Consider the following 17,779-nt stretch of genomic DNA (forward strand, 5'->3'; position numbering starts at 1 on the left):
AATCAGAATTGTTGATGAATTGATACCATCATTAGAAACTTCAAAGAATCAATCTTTCGTGTGTTTTCAGGTCTAGACGCCTTTGAAATGGCACGGGTTATATTAAGATGATTATAAAATGTAGGCCACTAAACCGTAATCAATATTTTTGAAAAGGATTAGAAGGATATGTGTTACGAGGTTTTTTGTTATTTTACAAAAGATTATAATCTTTTATCTACTTTTCTTCAAAATATTCAAGTACAATATGTGATTTCACTAAACTTTCTGTCTTATACATTGGTTCTTTCTGTCTTAAGAGGAACAAAAGATGCAAATTTCATTCAATTGGTATAATTATTCCTCTTTTAAGATTGTTTGGATTGAAATTTAAAAATGTTAAGAGCTAGGAAAAGTAGTTTTTAACTTGAAATTATTTTGCACTGGCTTTTAAAAGTTTAAAACTAATTTTAAATCTAATTTCACGTCATTTCAGATATAAAAAAACAAAGACTATAATTTGAAGTATATTAGTTATTTTGTATGGAAGTAAGCAAAGTTTTCATTCAAGTTAGTCACGAAATTAGAATTTTATTTATTTCCAGTTAATACTTTAAATCTATTTTAATGTCTATTATTTAAAAATTTCCAAGATTATTACTTAAAGCTTATTTGAAAAAAACCATTTTAATTAATGCAAGTTTGTTGATATAAAACGTTAATATTTCTTCTAACATCGTAAATACTATTTACATATATTTTATATAATAATTCTAATATCTTCGCTATTATTTTATGAGTTATTTTTATAGAAAACATTCATAATTAATAAATTAATTTCTTATTGTATTAGTAAACACACGTAATGAAACGTCTACACATAGACAGAAATTTAATTATTACAGGTTTTTAAAACTATTATTATACAAGAAATTTGTAATATAATCACAATTTATTTGAACAATTTTCGATATTGTTAATTATTAATTAATTATTATTAATAAATAATAATAAAACAATAACAATTAATTAATTAATAACTGATAATTAAAATCATCAGTTAAATACGAATTAGTTAGCATTTATATGCCCGGTGTGCCCGGACAAAATTAATAAGGACAGTTTTTTTTTTTATTAATAGGGTGTTCAGGTTTCATGGTAATCTTTACTTTCCGCGGGATCCTCGAGGGTAATTCTAATGGATAGGTCAAAGGTTTAGAAGCGCATAGAGAACAGACAACAATAGGAATTCTGTTTTATATAGACCTATATAGAGTGAAGATTTTAATATTCTACAAGAGTCATTTAATATTCTAATGGATTCAATATTAAAATTATTTCAAAAAGACTATAAAACTCGTAAAAAGAAATTGTTTTTAAACACGTAATTAAATTTTACAGTAAGTTTTTATATAACTCACTTAAATATTTAAAGAATCTTTAAAGTATTATTTCAATTAAGACTCATTTAATAAATGTTAATATTGTTTGTTGTGGGCATTTCTTGCCAATAGGCATTATCTTCCTATTAATTAATAGAAAATAAAGAGTATTTTTCGAATAAAAAAAGTATGAGATACTTTAACGTTACAGCAATAAATTAAATGATATTTAAGAGCATAAATAATAATTTTTCGAGTAAAATTCAATGAACATCTGCCAAATAATTAAAACCTATAAACTGCTTTGAACCACCTGATAACATTAAACATTAATATCAACTTATTCTTATACATCAATATTCAGTAAAGTTATTCAAATACTAAATAAAATAATTAGATTTTTGGATTGGATAACGTCTTAATATTTTCTAGTTACTGCATTGAGGTTAAATATATTATTCATTCAACTTCGAAATGTCTTTTAAACTTGGCCAAGGATTCGATCCATTTTTAAATTTAGTTTGTTATAGTTTGATAGTTTGACGAGTTAAAGCCAAAAGAACTATTCATGAACGTTTACTAAATTATATATCATTATTTTCCAAAAGAAAAAAAAATCTTGAAATACAGAAAATTGCGTGCTGTTGAGGTAAACTTATGACAGTGATGTACGAAAGAATATACTTCAATTTAATGAAACAATGATCTGTTATGTATTAAAAGTTTATGAATTCGAAGAAGAACCTTCCATTATGATGATTTCCTCTCTAAACTTCGATTCCAGGAAACGTATTCTGCCAGTTTATTTAACTCGAATATGCTTTTTTTTTAAATTAAAATAAAAGAATAAACTTCTACGGTTTAATTTCACAAAATTATTGTATTAATAATAATATTATGAAGTTTTTAATATGATTCTGAAATCAATAATATCACCAGAAGAGAAGTGTATTAGGGATTTATGAAAATATAAATAAAATTTTTCCTTCTATAAATATCTTTATTCAAATATAACATATCAAATTCTACAGTTAAAGTGAAACTAAGATTTTTATTTACAAATTTATAATATTTAATATTATTTATTTAAATATTTTCGAACAGTTTCTATTAGTTACAGAAAAATGGATATCCTTGATTTAAAATTGACACTTTAATATCTTGTATATTCAAACCAGCCCTATTTATTTTCCTTTATAAATATACCAGTTTAATTTAACTTCAAACAGTAGAATATTAATTTATTAAAATAAATGAAGACATTTATATAGTTTAATAATAACAATAATAATAATAATGGACTTTTAATATGATTTTAAAACCATTATCACTATAAAAAAGAAAAGTGGAAATTTACAGAAACACAAATACAATTTTTCCATCTAAAATTAATATTCAAATATTATATATTATACTGTAACAATAATATAATAATAATAATAATATAAAATTATATAGCTGAAGTGAAATTAAATTATTTTTATTAAAAAATAGAAAATTTATCATTATTTTTTAATTTTCCTCCAACACTTTATAAATTCTTTATAAAAGTTACATAATAATGAATATATTTTTGCATTTCTAAGAAATTTATTTTGATAATTTAATATCTACAGCTTCATTCGCCTTATTCTTTTACTAAATAAATCTATTTATTTAACTCGAAATAATAAACACTTTGTTAAAAGCAATTTTATATATAAATATATATGAAATTCACTTAAAATTAAATTCAAATATTATTTTTTAAATTGTACTCTAACACTTTATAAATTCTTTGTAGTAGTTGCATAAGAATAAATATTTTTGCATTTAAAATTTCTAAGAAATTTAACGCTTACTGGTTAGGAGTCAAAAGGTCAAAGTCAACCTCGATAAAATTAATAAGTGAAATATTCTTTCAATTATCAGAAATAACATTAACGGCTTTAGATCCATTAACTTCACCACATAATGTTAATAGAGTTAACTTTTATTACTGTTATAATTGTAAAAGTGAATAAAGGTGAGAAGTCAAAAAGTACAGATAAGAATAAAACTAATCTGTACTAATTTATGATTCTATTGATCAAAGCTATTTTAAATATAGATCAACTTTCATTCTCTCTTTCTCTCTAATAGTATATATACACACACACACATAGCGGATAAAATATAATTAATTAATTAATTATTCAACTAAAGCAAATAAAACTTAATCTATTTAATTTATACTTTTTAAAAATTTAATTAATTAAAATTTTAATTGTTCAAGTCGAATTAATTAAAATCATTTTTATATATAGATGATGTAATTAAATTCAATTTAAAAGAATAAATTTGCTTGTAATTTTTATAATTATTTAGCATTATGCTTCAATACGAAATGTTTATTACTCTAATTTATTTTTATAAATTAAATTATACTGTAGCTATAGAAGTATTATCAGTAGAATGCTTTAGATTTATATATTGGGACCAACATCTTTAGAGGATTTATCTAATTAATTTGAATATTCCGGAATAAATTTAAAATAATTAATGGCATTTTTTAAACTGTAAATATCTCTAAAATAAAAAAAACGATGATTATATTCAGAAAATTATTATAAATAACTTAATATTGCAAAATGAATTTGATAAACATATTATTTTCGTGTTATTTTGATATTTTTTATTATATCTAAAATACAAAGTAGAATAATAATAATAATAATAATAATAATGGATAATAGTTTTTTTCATTAAGTCCTTCGTATTTTATTTAGTAAATAATTATTTTAAGAAATAAATACTAAAAAAATCGCTTGGAGATTACGTGTGTATTCATTCATACGTCGACAGGAATTGCTGACGTCAACAGGGAAAGCACCTACTAAGTCACGTGACTGCAGTTTCCTTTACGTCATCGTCAACAGTTGCCATGTCTGCATGAATGTAGGCAACCTTATGAGAACGATTCCGATCGATATTTCAAATATTCGATCAACATGGAGAAACATCTGTTAGTTTTTGCCATTTTTTTAACACAGTATTCATCGTTATGTCTGAATTACAAAAAATTACCACTATTAATGCCCGATGTACAACCAATGCAGGTGAGTATTGTTTTTGTACCGTATAATACCGAACAGGTATTGTTATGTCATTGACTAGAAATAAAAATATGCTGTCAAGTAATAGAAGGGCGCGTATAAAGGACTAAAATATTATAAGTAATCAAATAACATATATTTACCTTACTAATGGATAATGGTCGTGATTAATTTTATCCTTATCTATTTGAAGATAATGATTAATAGTAAGAAAATCACAGTCAAGCATTGGCTGTTTTATTATGTATAATTTTATTATTTATATAAATTATATAAAAATACGCATATTAATGAATAGTTAATTAATTTTTTAAGAACTATTTTAAATATTTAATGAATTTAAACGTTAATAAATGTATTTTTGTAGACACGAAAATGTTGCCTCGTGGCGATTTTGTGAGAAAACCTTTAACAGCTGCATAATGACATGTTTGATGATCTACAGTCAGGAATAATTTGCATTTGTTTTCTATTTAATTTTCAAACTTTTGAATAATTATGGCTAATTTTTTTATTTTTAAAATTAATTTTATTATTTTCGTCGCTTTTATAAATATTTGAAAACATCCAAAACAGAATAATACTGATATTTTTCTGGATAAGGTTTTTATTTAAAAATATTTATACCACATTTAAAATCATTTTTTAAATGTATTTATATTTTAATATAAATTTTAAACTATCAAACTATTCGATTGGTTTTTTAAGTATCAAATTTTAAAATTAAGTAGAACGGTTACTTAACATAAAAGGGAACTTTTTCATGTTAAAAGTTACTGTTCTACTTTAAAATCAGATTGGTGGCAGTCGTATTTTTAACTATAGGGAAAAGAATAATGCATAAATTCATAAGGCGTTCAACGGGAAGATTATATTGTGATCTTGACAAAGTATCTAAAATGTTACAGACCTAAATCGCATATTTTACCAATTTAAATAGCATTTATATTGGCCTATGTTCTGGCGCGTGTATTTATTTATTAAAAATGAAATAAAATCCTTAGAAAAAAGTTTTGAAGATTTTAAATGATTGTTTTTAAAGATTTATAAGCTTTAAATAGAACTGTGCTAAGCCAAAATTTTGATATCGAGATTCCTTCCATTAATGGCACAGCAATAGCTTTAAAAGACATATATAGAAAGGATTTTTATATTTTTTAAATTTTATGATATTTTCTATATTTTTAAGTTGTTCATTATTAAATAGTCTGATTATAGAAAATTAAAAAAAATAAAAAATAAAAAAAAACACAAAACAAGAATTATAAATTGAATTTTAAACTTTCCGTTTTCTCATTATTTTAAGTAAGGACTGTTGGATGATAATTTTATTAGTTGCGGTTAAAAACAGCAAAAGAATCAATTATAACGGTCATAATAATATCAGTAATGTTTTGTAATAAATAAAACAATAAAATATATGCAATAATACTAAATATTTGATAATTTTATTAATATTTTTATAACAATTTTAAACGTGGTTAAGTTTTAGACCATTGTTATACCATTTAAATTTATTTTTAAGAACTCGGTTCAATTTTGTTAGAGGAATTGTTAGAAAATTTTAAGTTAAAAGACGTATCTAACGCACATTTTTATTATTTATAAATAATATTTTAATATTAATAAAACTAAAATAAATAAATTTATGGTAATGGAGGCCCAAACAGAGGGACGATCGTTTAGCTGAGTTGGACAGAAAAGATCGTCAATATTTACTCTTTTGTATAAAAAAACGAATGTTATGAAATGATATAAATTAAATTTTCTTTCGATAAGTGGTAAAAATATCTATTTTTGCCTGTTTTAATGATTTTAATCGACATATTTACTTTTATTTTATTCATGTGGGACTTCTAGTTGACATTTGAGACCGTGCCAGGCTTCATCTTACCTTTTTCAGGCCTTAAGTATATATTATGTTTGCATCTTTTATTAATAGAAACTTATAAGTAAACATTTGTTTAAAACATGCATTTTCAATTTCATAGTGCAGATGGAAATATCCATTAACTGATCTTTATTTAAATTAGTTTATATATAACTATGCTTGAGCTATTCTAGTGTTTCCATTTACTTTATTATTGTCTGTTTTCTAAAGTAAAAAGTTGACAAGTGTGTAGAAAAATATACAAAAATTAATATATTTGATATAAGAAATTGAAATAATGTATAGAATCTCAGCAAAGTATACTTCACGGTTTAATTAAACTATAAAATATAAATTAAAGTAATACAACGTTTAATTTTAATTAAAGAATATGAAATTTAACTAAATAAAACTAATGAGAGTTTTATACGTGCAATTTAAATTTGTTTCGAAGGTTGACAGTTATTTTATTTACACGTTTCATATGTTTAGTGATGTTTTTACCTCAAAATGTATATCAACAGATGTGAATATATATTTAAAAATATATTGTAATTAGTTTATTTCTTTAGTAATTAATGATATTAATGCTGAATAGTTTTATGTATTTTTAATTTTTAAATATTTTATTTGAGTTAGGAGAAATTTTTCATTTAATATGATCTTTGTTTACATTTTACTATATTATTTGTGTTTTTCAACTAGTGGATCACGATTAAAAATAAATTGCCAGTTGCATTCCTGAATATAAATATGTTTCTATACACTGAAAACGAATTTCTAATAGAAGATAAATTAATTGTTTCCATTCATTTATTGAAATTTTACGATATTTTTATTTTATAAAATTTTTAATAAATCGAAACGAATGAAATTTTTTCTTCTTACAAGGTAATGAGACTTGTTACAACAATTCCTCGAAGTTTGCATTTAGTAATGAATTGGAAAACTCTCCTAGTTTATCATCAATATCAAATGCCATTTTTCATAGTATTTAGCTAATTTGGAATGGTTCCAAACTTAATTTTGCAATTTACTTAAATGCCAGATCTAATTCGTGTTGTCGCTTCGATGATTTTATCATTGATAAACTATAAGAAAAATTTTCTTTAATTTTTTTCAGTGTTCATTAATCAAATGTAAGTAAATTTAAATTTTCTATTTTAAATTTATTCACATGCGTATTTATATTTTTTAATGAATTTAAGACAAAGAATTTGTGTCGAATATACTGGATGATTGTAATTAAAGTATTCCTATTTAAAGCTGACTAGAAAGATAAATGTCACCATAACAAACTGGACGTAATTGGACTGTATTTGGACTGGCCAGAAAGCTGGCCAGTCCAAATACGTCCAGTTTGTTATGGTGACATTTCGGAACATGTGGAAGACATTTCCGTACAAATTTAGTACCAAAACTCATTGCTATGGTACTTTTGGCGTTGCAAGCAACGAATATTTCCTTTTGTACGAGAAATAATTTGTTTGTACAAGACACTCATATAATACAAATAGCTTAACGATGCAGGGGATACTGTTCAATGTAACACCCATTCTGAAGTAAAAATCTGAAGGCAAAGAACAGTATAGCACGTACAATGGCCAACCGCAATTGGTCCTCTACAGTGGCGCACTCAGAGGGGGCCAGGGTGCCCTGCACCCTCCAAAGAAAAAAGAAACACTAGAAAAATTTTCAAAGATATTTTTCTAATTAAAATTTATTTTTGTATATACATATTGTGTCGTGTCTTCTATTTCTATAGTACTTAAGTCACCCAAAATTAAGCCACGGATCCTGTGTGATTCTTCTCACATGCAGTGTGATACTATTTCTCAAAACTGCCAAATTTGCAATATGTTCTGAATAAACTATGCTGTTTAAGCGTCCTACCACCTAAAATTTCACGGCTTGCAGCTCCAAATGTGCCATAGTGATGAGGTGATGAGCTTTGGTACTAAATTTTAAAGAAATATCTTCCACATATCCTGAAATGTCATAATACAAAATTTGGTGCATTTGGACTGCTAAATAGTTCTCTAGATAGCGTTGAATAGGGTACTTTAATAACGATCATCCAGTACTTATTTTTCTTCATATTTATTGCTCTTTATAAGGGGGATGAAACAAGCAAATCAATTCTAATGAACGATAATAATATTTATAACATTAAAAATTATTCATATTTACTTAAATATTTAATATAATTTTCGATATATACATTATATATATGTACGTTTGTGTGTGTATATGCAAGCAATACAGAATTATTGATTTTTTAAATGCCTATATAGTGATTAATATTGTTTTTGTTTGGCTTATTCTAAAAAAGGCAGGTATTAATATCATACGATACTTACTTTTTTTAAACGAAACTGTTTCACTTGTGATAGCAATATTAAATTATCTCAGAGGCACGCAACTATACATTATGTGTACACATACACATATTGCCGTGGTAATTAAAACCGTGCTAAAGATACATCAAACATTCAATCGAATTATATTAAATATTTCTGAATTTAAAATCAACAATTTCTAATGGATTACCTATTATTTAAAAAACAAAAATGATACATGTAATTATTATTATATAAATGACATCTGTCATTCACTTAAGGTGTATATAGAAATCGCATATCCTATTTATTTTTAATGATTTGTGTTAAGTTAATTTCAAAACTGTCAAACGAATAGAGTAGAGCAACAGAATAGAACTAACGACGATTTTATTTTAATCCATTAAATAAACTTTTCCCATTAAATTATAATAATCGTATTTTGTTACCTGTTTTTCCGTTTCCGAATTTAAAAGCGGAAACAATTTAAACACGAAGACTGCATCTGAACTGATTTTAGTAAAGTGCAAAAGAGTGTAAAGTCCTATTACATAGTTTGTAGAGTGTAATAAACATTGCTGGAGTAAAAAACAAGAAAAATGAAATATTTTTCCTTTATATTTATTTTATTTTTTTACCTTTTATGAAATTCAATAAAGTTACGAGGTTAGGAAGGAAGTGAACGAACTTAATCGCGTGATTGAAATAAGAAAAACTGACCACTTTGTCCTACTTATTCTATCACTTGGTGTACGATTATTAATAATTTCTACTTATCATAAAAAGTTGTTTTTAAATGTAACTATATAACTTATAAATTAGATTACAAACAAACAATTTAAATCAATAGGGATTATGTCAATGTTTTGATTAGAACTTCTATTTATAAACAAATATCGAGTGTCTTTGATAATTAAATTTTAATTAAAGTTTCAATTTCGTTTATTGAACAAAACAGAAAAATATACATTTCTCTGTTAATTTAATTTTTATATTAATAAAAATATGAGATGTAATCGAAAAAATTCACTGATAAAGCTATAATTACGATCTTAATAATAGTACTTATAGTGTATATATTCTCATGTTTTGCTAATTTTCTATAATAGCCTATAATATTTATATGTTTCTTGATATTTTATGATAAATTACAATGAAAAAACTGCGAATTTTTAAATATTATTTGGATGAAATTTATATTAATGAATCGTTTTTGAAGTCTTCCTTGTGCTCCAATCAACTTTACACTAGAATTCTATATCTATTTTTTATTTCTCGTTATGATAATTGATCAAGAATGAATTTGTGTTGATCTCAATTATTATAATAATAAATAGAAATTTATTCAGAATATCACTTACAAATTATATTTATCTTTATAGTCAATAATTATATAATGCAGGTAATGCATAATTAATGCAGCATGCATTAAAAACTATTAGTAGAAATTCTTGAATAATTAGAGAAAATAGACAATAAAGTTATGAAATTGCTAATATGAATTTAATTTTAAACAACTGTATTAAAGTTTCATTTTTATTTGTACAAAACACAACAGGTATAAATAGAATAATCAGTAGAATAATTAGTGTATTTATATAGCTGCATCGAATATAAAAGCTAGAAGCTTATTTATATTTATTTTATTTTATTAATTATGTATTAGTTTCATTAATTGTACTTCCTTTAATTGTTTTTAAGAACTATATTTTTAAAGGAATTATGAAAGTAGATCAGTGATATTCAGTCACGATACTTTCTACCAGACAGTAGATAAGAATAAGATAGGAATAACTTAAATGATGTAGTTTTTGACATCTTAATAGATAATTAGATACGAAATGTCTGTTAAAATATATTAATTTGTATATTTTATTTATTTTTCAGAAAGAAACTTATTTATGTGTAGCTTATAAAATGAATAAGAAAGAACACGAAAACATAGGTATGAAAATTTAATAATTTTTTATCTAATAGTTAAATAATTATTCTCCGCGTAATGCTATTTTGGAAATTACACTAAATGTAGGTGAAAATTATAGGAAATTTTTCTATTAATAACGTTTCCAAAGTAGTATTTAGGTCATTTCTTTAAGAGGTAATTAATTTGTTTCGAAAAATCACGCAATAAAAGGATCTTAATAATAAAACGGAATATTTTCGGATTAGAATTAATTATTCATGTGGAAAGGCAAATTTTTCAATCGAATTTTAAAAGAATAATTAAATAAATTTTTTTTTCAAACAGAAATTAGTTATTCTAAATTATAAAAGTGCAAGACAATTAGATCAAGAAGAATTAGATTAATGATTATACAATGACGGTTTAAATAATTATTGATCTGATTGTTCTTAGAAAGATAGCTTTAATTCAGATTTTACATAAGTTTTACCTTAACAATTCTTAGAATAATAACTTCAGTTCTGATTAAATAAACTTAGAGTCATAGTTTAGAACATTGTAATTTAATACGAGTTAGAATCAGAGCTTTATTTCTAAACTAGTCGACTCCATTATAATGAACAAAATTGAGGCTGGCCGAATAGCCTTTAATGTTTTGATGTCTCATATTAATGAGTCAGATCAAGGAAATCATAAGGCTATAAATTATTATCGGGTAATTTGTATCCGTTAACAATGTTTTCACTGTAATTTGTGTAATAAAGTTCAGAGAGTCGAGTATAAATTAACGAAAATCATAACATTTCTTATTACAGAAATGTTTTGAAAGAGTGATAAATTTTGTATAAAATATACAAAATAAATGGAATTTTTGTTTTATTGTTTTGGTCAAACAGCTTTATTCCATTTTAAATATTCTAAGAATGTCACTCGAGACAAAGGGAGAATCACTCTTGAATAAGAATGAGCTTTTTCAAATGTGATAATTTGACTAGTTTCATTATATTATTCAGTTGGTAATATCAGTATTTTGTAATAATATTATGTAATTTTTGTATTGCTTTTCAAATAATTATAATTCGAATAATTCTGGGCTATTTTATTTCAGTTAAATTCGAACCTAACGCAACAATGCACGTCGCTCATCATATTTTGATTTACGGTTGTCTCGAACCCGGTTACGTTCAAAGGGACACACCAAGATTTGTTTGGAACTGTGGCGAAATGGCTGGTTCCAAATCGGAATATGTCTCCGCCCCGACATGTGCATCAGGCTCTCAGGTTATATATGCCTGGGCTCGTGATGCACCACCACTGGATTTACCCGATGGTAATAATAATTACAATTATATAGATTAATAAATTTGACTGTTAATGAATATAAAATTAAAATAAATAACACAGAGTTCGCGTATGAACGTATAATTCTCTGCACTCCCAGTATAGTAATTCATCGAAGTGTATTTTTCATATTAGATAATGTATTTTAATGAGAATTCTTACAAAAGGAACTGTAAAATTGTTTGAACGATATTAAAATCTTGGACTGCAGGAAACCAATTATATTTTATTTATTCTTTTCCTTCCACCTAGCATTATTGTATTCATTACTACTATAATTTGCATAATATATTACTTGCAAGATATATTAATACATTTCTGCATTTTATGCATTACTATAGGTGTGGGCTTCAAAGTAGGAAAAGGAAGCGGAATTAATTATTTAGTTCTACAAGTTCATTATGCAGACGTTACCCGATTCATAAGTAAATAATTCGACTCCTTTATTAAAAATTTAAAATTCAACAATGGAATTATATTTTAAAATGTTCATGAATTTTTAATACAGATGGAGGAACAGATAATTCTGGAATAATTATAACGTTACTTCCTGGTACTGATCCAAGGTGAGAATTTCCGATAGTTTTTTAAATCATTGTATTATTTCCGACTAGCAGTTACAGTTATGAAATAATATTTAATTTAATTGATACTATATATCTAAGACCTGTACTTCACATTACCAGAAAACAGGAACTGATAACGGAAATTAAAAATTACATCATTTAATTTCGGTTTCAGCTAAGCAACACTCTACCTAAAAATAAATGCAGATAATTTGCAGCACTTATTTGTAATTGCCGAAAATCTTCAGTCGGATTCTGCCTGACCAGAAACGAAACACTGGAAGTTGCTTTGTTTTGTGTTTCAGATGTATTTTCAAATAATGTGGAACCCAGGGCTTGTATTTTGTTATAGAAAATTGAAAATATAATCACACGTTTAGTCATCATGATTTTATATTTATTCTTAGATTGTTGAGCTTTATATACGTAGATCCTTCGTAGATCCTTATATACAGACTTTGAGCAACTTTAACAAGCTTGGTGCTAAAATTATCGATTTTATTTTGATATGAACACAGATTAGTAGCTTATTTTATATATATAAAATGTATATAAATTTCGTAAAAATTTTAAAATAATGGTATTTTAATATAAATTGAAACTTGCAATATTTTCGTTTTTACGACCAAATATTTTAAACTTGGATAATGATTACAATAAATTTGAATTATTAACTCAACGTTTATAATAAACACAGTTTCAACAATGATTATACTAATCCGTAATTGATTTCTATTCATTATTTAATCATTAGAAACTGTAACTTTATATAAAAACTCTAAATTAAGATTAATTGGATAATACAAATATCCATATATAAGTGTTGATATTATATTTATTACAAATTTATTTTTAAATATATGTAAGTTACTATAAGTTTAAACAACATTTATTTGTTTATAAAATACTATAATTTCTATTTGATTTTTCGCAACTCAGCCAACCGGATTTAAAAACTTACACAGTAATTTATATAATTATGACAGAAACGTTATAATTAGTCTGGAAAATTGACTTTAAAATACGTCAATATGCAGGTAAAGGTTTCAACTTGTTACTACACTATTTTAAAATTCAAATCAAAATGTTGGTAAACAAAAACAAAAAAACTTCAGAGATTAATTGGATAAAGCCTTGCACTTAACTCCGATTACATTTTACTCTGTACTTTATAAATTGAAAATTTATACAATTTGTAAACAGTACATATAAATATAATGCTAAATATTTTTGAAAAGCATCTAAGTGTTAGATATAAAACCTAAATAATTATGTTATGTATAGCTTTTTTTTTTTTAATCAGCAAATTAAAGTAATAGTATACAATACATGTTATTTTCCTGTTTAAGTAATGTCAGCGCGATATAGCCATACATTTTCCATAACAAAAAGTCTAATGATCGGAGTGACCTTGCTCTAAATCAATAGAGACAATACAACCTTGTCTTTTATTTCCTATTGGATGTACCACATTTTTTCAGTTTATCTTTCAGGTTTATTGTTTAACGATATTTTGAAGTTTCTCTCTTGATTTAAATTTTACAACAAAATCGTTTTTAACTACAGTACTTTAGAAACGTGGATCCGTCCTTGTTTATTATCCAATTGACGTTGGATTAGTTAATAGACACTTTAAATGGTTATTTTCGAACTAAAAGACTTTATTTTCTATCCTATCTAATGTAAATAAGAGTTATAAATCTATATATAAAACTTAATGCAATTTAAATATAAAAACCAGAAGTTTATTTATAGTTAATCGGGGCCTTCTCTAAGCTTTCTATATCTAGTCTTGACTTTTATCTATCTAACACGAGATTAAGGGAAAACAGACAACGGGTAACAGTGGGAATTTATAGGTCTACATTTTTGATTTTTTTCAAATTGCAGCCCAATTATATTTAAAACAAAAAAAGGACGATACAAATGAGTTGTGGCCGAGATTTACTAACGGTCTAATTTGTAACAAGAAACACATCGTGCCAACAGAAACAACGTTCCCCGCTCCCTGGAATCACTTAATTTTTGTAATTGTGCATTTTCCTTTTTCGTATAGTTTTAATTTTGTAACCAACAGATTACTCAATGCTTACGTAAAATGATTTTGAGCAATTTTTAAATGATTTTACATCAGTTAAACTATCAAATTTTTCATATACAATATAACCATATAAATAAATGTAAACCTATTTCTGTATCAAGTAAATAAAATCAAAATAATTAGTAAAGAAAACCATTACCATTAAAGAATATTAGTAAAAATTAAAGTAAGTAAAAATTACCAATAAAGAATAATTTTATTTAATTAATATACTTACATATTAATATATAAATTTGTGTACTGTACATAATACTTTCAAAGTATATGTAAATAGAGTTTTATGTACAGTACGTACTTGGAGCAAACTTATACCGTCTCTCCTTACAGAATAACAGTAAACACTATTTATTTTGCTGTATACCGTAGTTTTGAAGTTTTATTTTAATTATAAGTAATGGATTCTATGTTTAAAAAAAAAAAATAAATTTTAGAACATGGAATTCATTTTTATCCTTGAGGTCCTTACCTTCGCTGCGCCCTGTCGAATATACATTTGCTCCACCCTTGTTATGGTACTGGATATGCATATATGTATTAAATTTCGTATCTTTTGAATATTTTATATGATGAATATTTATTAATTTTTAATAGTTTTTAGCTATTTAAAGTGTAGTAAAATGATAAATTTATTGAACCTAATCACAATAGAAATTATAAGTAGTTTCAAATGATACGTTTAATGATTTAACTATGAATGGGACTAATCTTCACTATAAAAGGTTCTTGAACCTTTTATAGTGAAGATTAGTCCCATTCATAGTTAAATCATTAAACACGTAAAAATTCATTGTTTATATATAAGTATGCCATTAATTTATTTGAAGTTAATATTATAATTGTGTGTTCCCTAGATTTTATATATATAGACCCATATTTTAGAGGTTCGCAGAGATTTACACTGGAAGTGGATAATCAGACCGAGGATCACGTCAAACCTAGCTATAGGTATGACGTGTTTCAAATTCTGGCTATGGATTGTCACTTCTAGGTATGAGCCTGTATTGCAAACCTCTGAATTGTGAGTCTATATTTCAAACTTTTAGGATGGGAACATACTACATATAATTCTTTAAAAAAAACTAGCTTATATGATTTCCTTTTTATTTTGCAGTGTTACGAAACGAGCCGGAGTATACTTATTAGGAACGAGTGGCTTCGCTCTTCCTAAATCAGAAGGTGAAATATAATATTTTAATATCTTTGAACTTTTTACTTTTCCGGCTGTTATACAGGGTGTCCCAAAAGTTTCCATACATACAAAGGTGAAATGTGGAAATTGGATTGTGTTTATGTGTTAGACACATGAAGAAAATCTAGAACACTGCATGGTGGCCAGCTCATTGGTCAGGCACGAACCAATCACCAACTACCAGTGTTCAATGGTTTTATTTAATCGGCTACTAGTGGGCTTGATTTGTGTCACTGTATGGAGACTTTTGGGACATCCTGTATATAGATAACAGAGGAAAACTATGGCGATCGGCCAAAAATTACCACTGCAGATTTTTACATTTTTGGACTCAGAGGACCTTGAGACGTCCAGAAATGCAAAAGAAAAAAGAAAAAATGGCGGTTTTTCTTATTCATGGATGATTCTGTTTATGTATGTGATAGAATTTTGTTCAATCAATTTGAAGCTTAATAATTTTTATTCGTTTTGTCGAAAATTTTTGAAACTTTTCAGGGAATTTTGTGTATTAGGAGTATTGATTGATGCTATTAAATTTCGGTGATTAAAGGTTAAGGGGATGAGAATATAGCCGACTTCACTTGTCATATCGGACTTGATGATTTTACTTGTTATTAGCCTTTTCATTTTTTTTTTGTTTATAAAACTTGTCTCTTCCCTCAAAATAAAGCATTTTACCATTTTATAATAATTAATGCTAAAAAAGTTTTTAAAATGAAATCTCACAACAGATGACGCCACACACAATTTTAAAATCTGGCTGGGAAAGTTATATAACTCGTTGCTGAATTTTTTTATGTACCTAAACAGTCTTTTTTATTTGCAGAACGGTTTGAAACAGCTTGCAAAATTGATAAACCACTTATTCTTCATCCATTTGCTTTTAGGACCCATACCCATGCCCTTGGTAAGATACTATATTAAAGTTTAAAAAAATATACCGATTTTATTTTCCTTTTTAAATTTAATACTGAAGATTTTATTACTTTTTAGGTAAAGTAGTTTCTGGTTATGTTATTAAAGGAAAAGATGGAAGCTGGAAATTAATAGGAAAACATGATCCTTTAGAACCTCAGGTGAATTGGGCAAACATCAACGAAATTAATCCATATATTATGGGCCTATCTTTTAAAATATATAATTTATATTTCAGATGTTTTATCCGGTGGAAGACAAAAATTTAATTATTGAAGAAGGCGATGTATTGGTAAAAATTAATCTTTACTTTTGCGTATCAATTTTCTCTTTAAAATGTAGGCCTATTAAATAAAATGCAAGTCAAATGAATAAATAAAATAAGTTTAATATATATTGTATAAAATACAAAGACGTATAATTTATTTAATTTTTTAATTTGGAAATTATATTAATATATTATGACGTTCATAATAATTACAGCAATAATTTAATTATTTTAGAATAAAATAAAACATTTAACTTTCAGGCGGCCAGATGTACAATGTACAATTTTAGAGATCGAGTAACGTCTGTTGGGTAAGGATAATACAATTACCGTAATATAACATATGATATACAATCATAATATAAATAATAACATTCCCGTAGAGCGACTGCCGAAGACGAGATGTGTAATTTCTATATGATGTATTACGTAAACGGAAATGACATTCTAGATGAAAAATATTGTTTCTCCATGGGTCCTCCCGGATATTACTGGAAGAATGATTTATTGATAGACAAAATACCTGAATGGGTTGAAAAAGATGCAAGTTCATTAAGAAAATGAAATTGTGACTATCTTCCTATTTACTGTTGTAAAAAAAATATTATATAAAAATTTTTAACTAGTTATTTATTTATTTATGTAAAAGTTTTTGAAATATTTCTTTATTATTATATTAAATATAAAAGAAAAACATAAAATTCTAATCCAAAAATGTTCTATCTTAAGGTTTTAAAGTTCCTGAAATTTATTTACGAAATACTTCCTTATTTTTAGCCTGAAAACTGTAATTTAATATCAAATATATTTTAATTGGCAATCAAAATTTTTCAAAAAAGTGTAAATAAAATA

General features: G+C 25.2%; 1 protein-coding gene across 1 annotated transcript; it reads left to right on the forward strand.

The window, feature by feature from the left end:
- The first annotated feature begins 4,226 nt into the window (after positions 1–4,226).
- Phm (Peptidylglycine-alpha-hydroxylating monooxygenase) lies at positions 4,227–17,556 on the forward strand. Its single transcript, XM_067282802.1, has 11 exons — positions 4,227–4,438; positions 10,532–10,589; positions 11,656–11,877; positions 12,230–12,313; positions 12,397–12,454; positions 15,667–15,731; positions 16,571–16,651; positions 16,738–16,820; positions 16,898–16,951; positions 17,189–17,238; positions 17,311–17,556. Exons 1-11 carry the CDS (start codon positions 4,331–4,333, stop codon positions 17,489–17,491), a joined length of 1,044 nt encoding a protein of 347 aa, XP_067138903.1. The 5' UTR covers positions 4,227–4,330; the 3' UTR covers positions 17,492–17,556.
- Positions 17,557–17,779: the final 223 nt, after the last annotated feature.

The sequence above is a fragment of the Centruroides vittatus genome, unplaced genomic scaffold (genome assembly GCF_030686945.1).
Source record: "Centruroides vittatus isolate TY-2023 unplaced genomic scaffold, ASM3068694v2 contig_971, whole genome shotgun sequence".
Classification (NCBI taxonomy): Eukaryota; Metazoa; Arthropoda; class Arachnida; order Scorpiones; family Buthidae; genus Centruroides; species Centruroides vittatus.

What these genes read in the sequence shown, in the direction of transcription:
- Phm (XM_067282802.1), top strand. Translation starts at nt 4,331, where the DNA reads ATGGAGAAACATCTGTTAGTTTTTGCCATTTTTTTAACACAGTATTCA. An exon ending in CCGATGTACAACCAATGCAG is followed by an intron (nt 4,439 to 10,531) that starts GTGAGTATTGTT and finishes TTTATTTTTCAG; the next exon opens with AAAGAAACTTATTTATGTGT. An exon ending in GATCGAGTAACGTCTGTTGG is followed by an intron (nt 17,239 to 17,310) that starts GTAAGGATAATA and finishes ACATTCCCGTAG; the next exon opens with AGCGACTGCCGAAGACGAGA.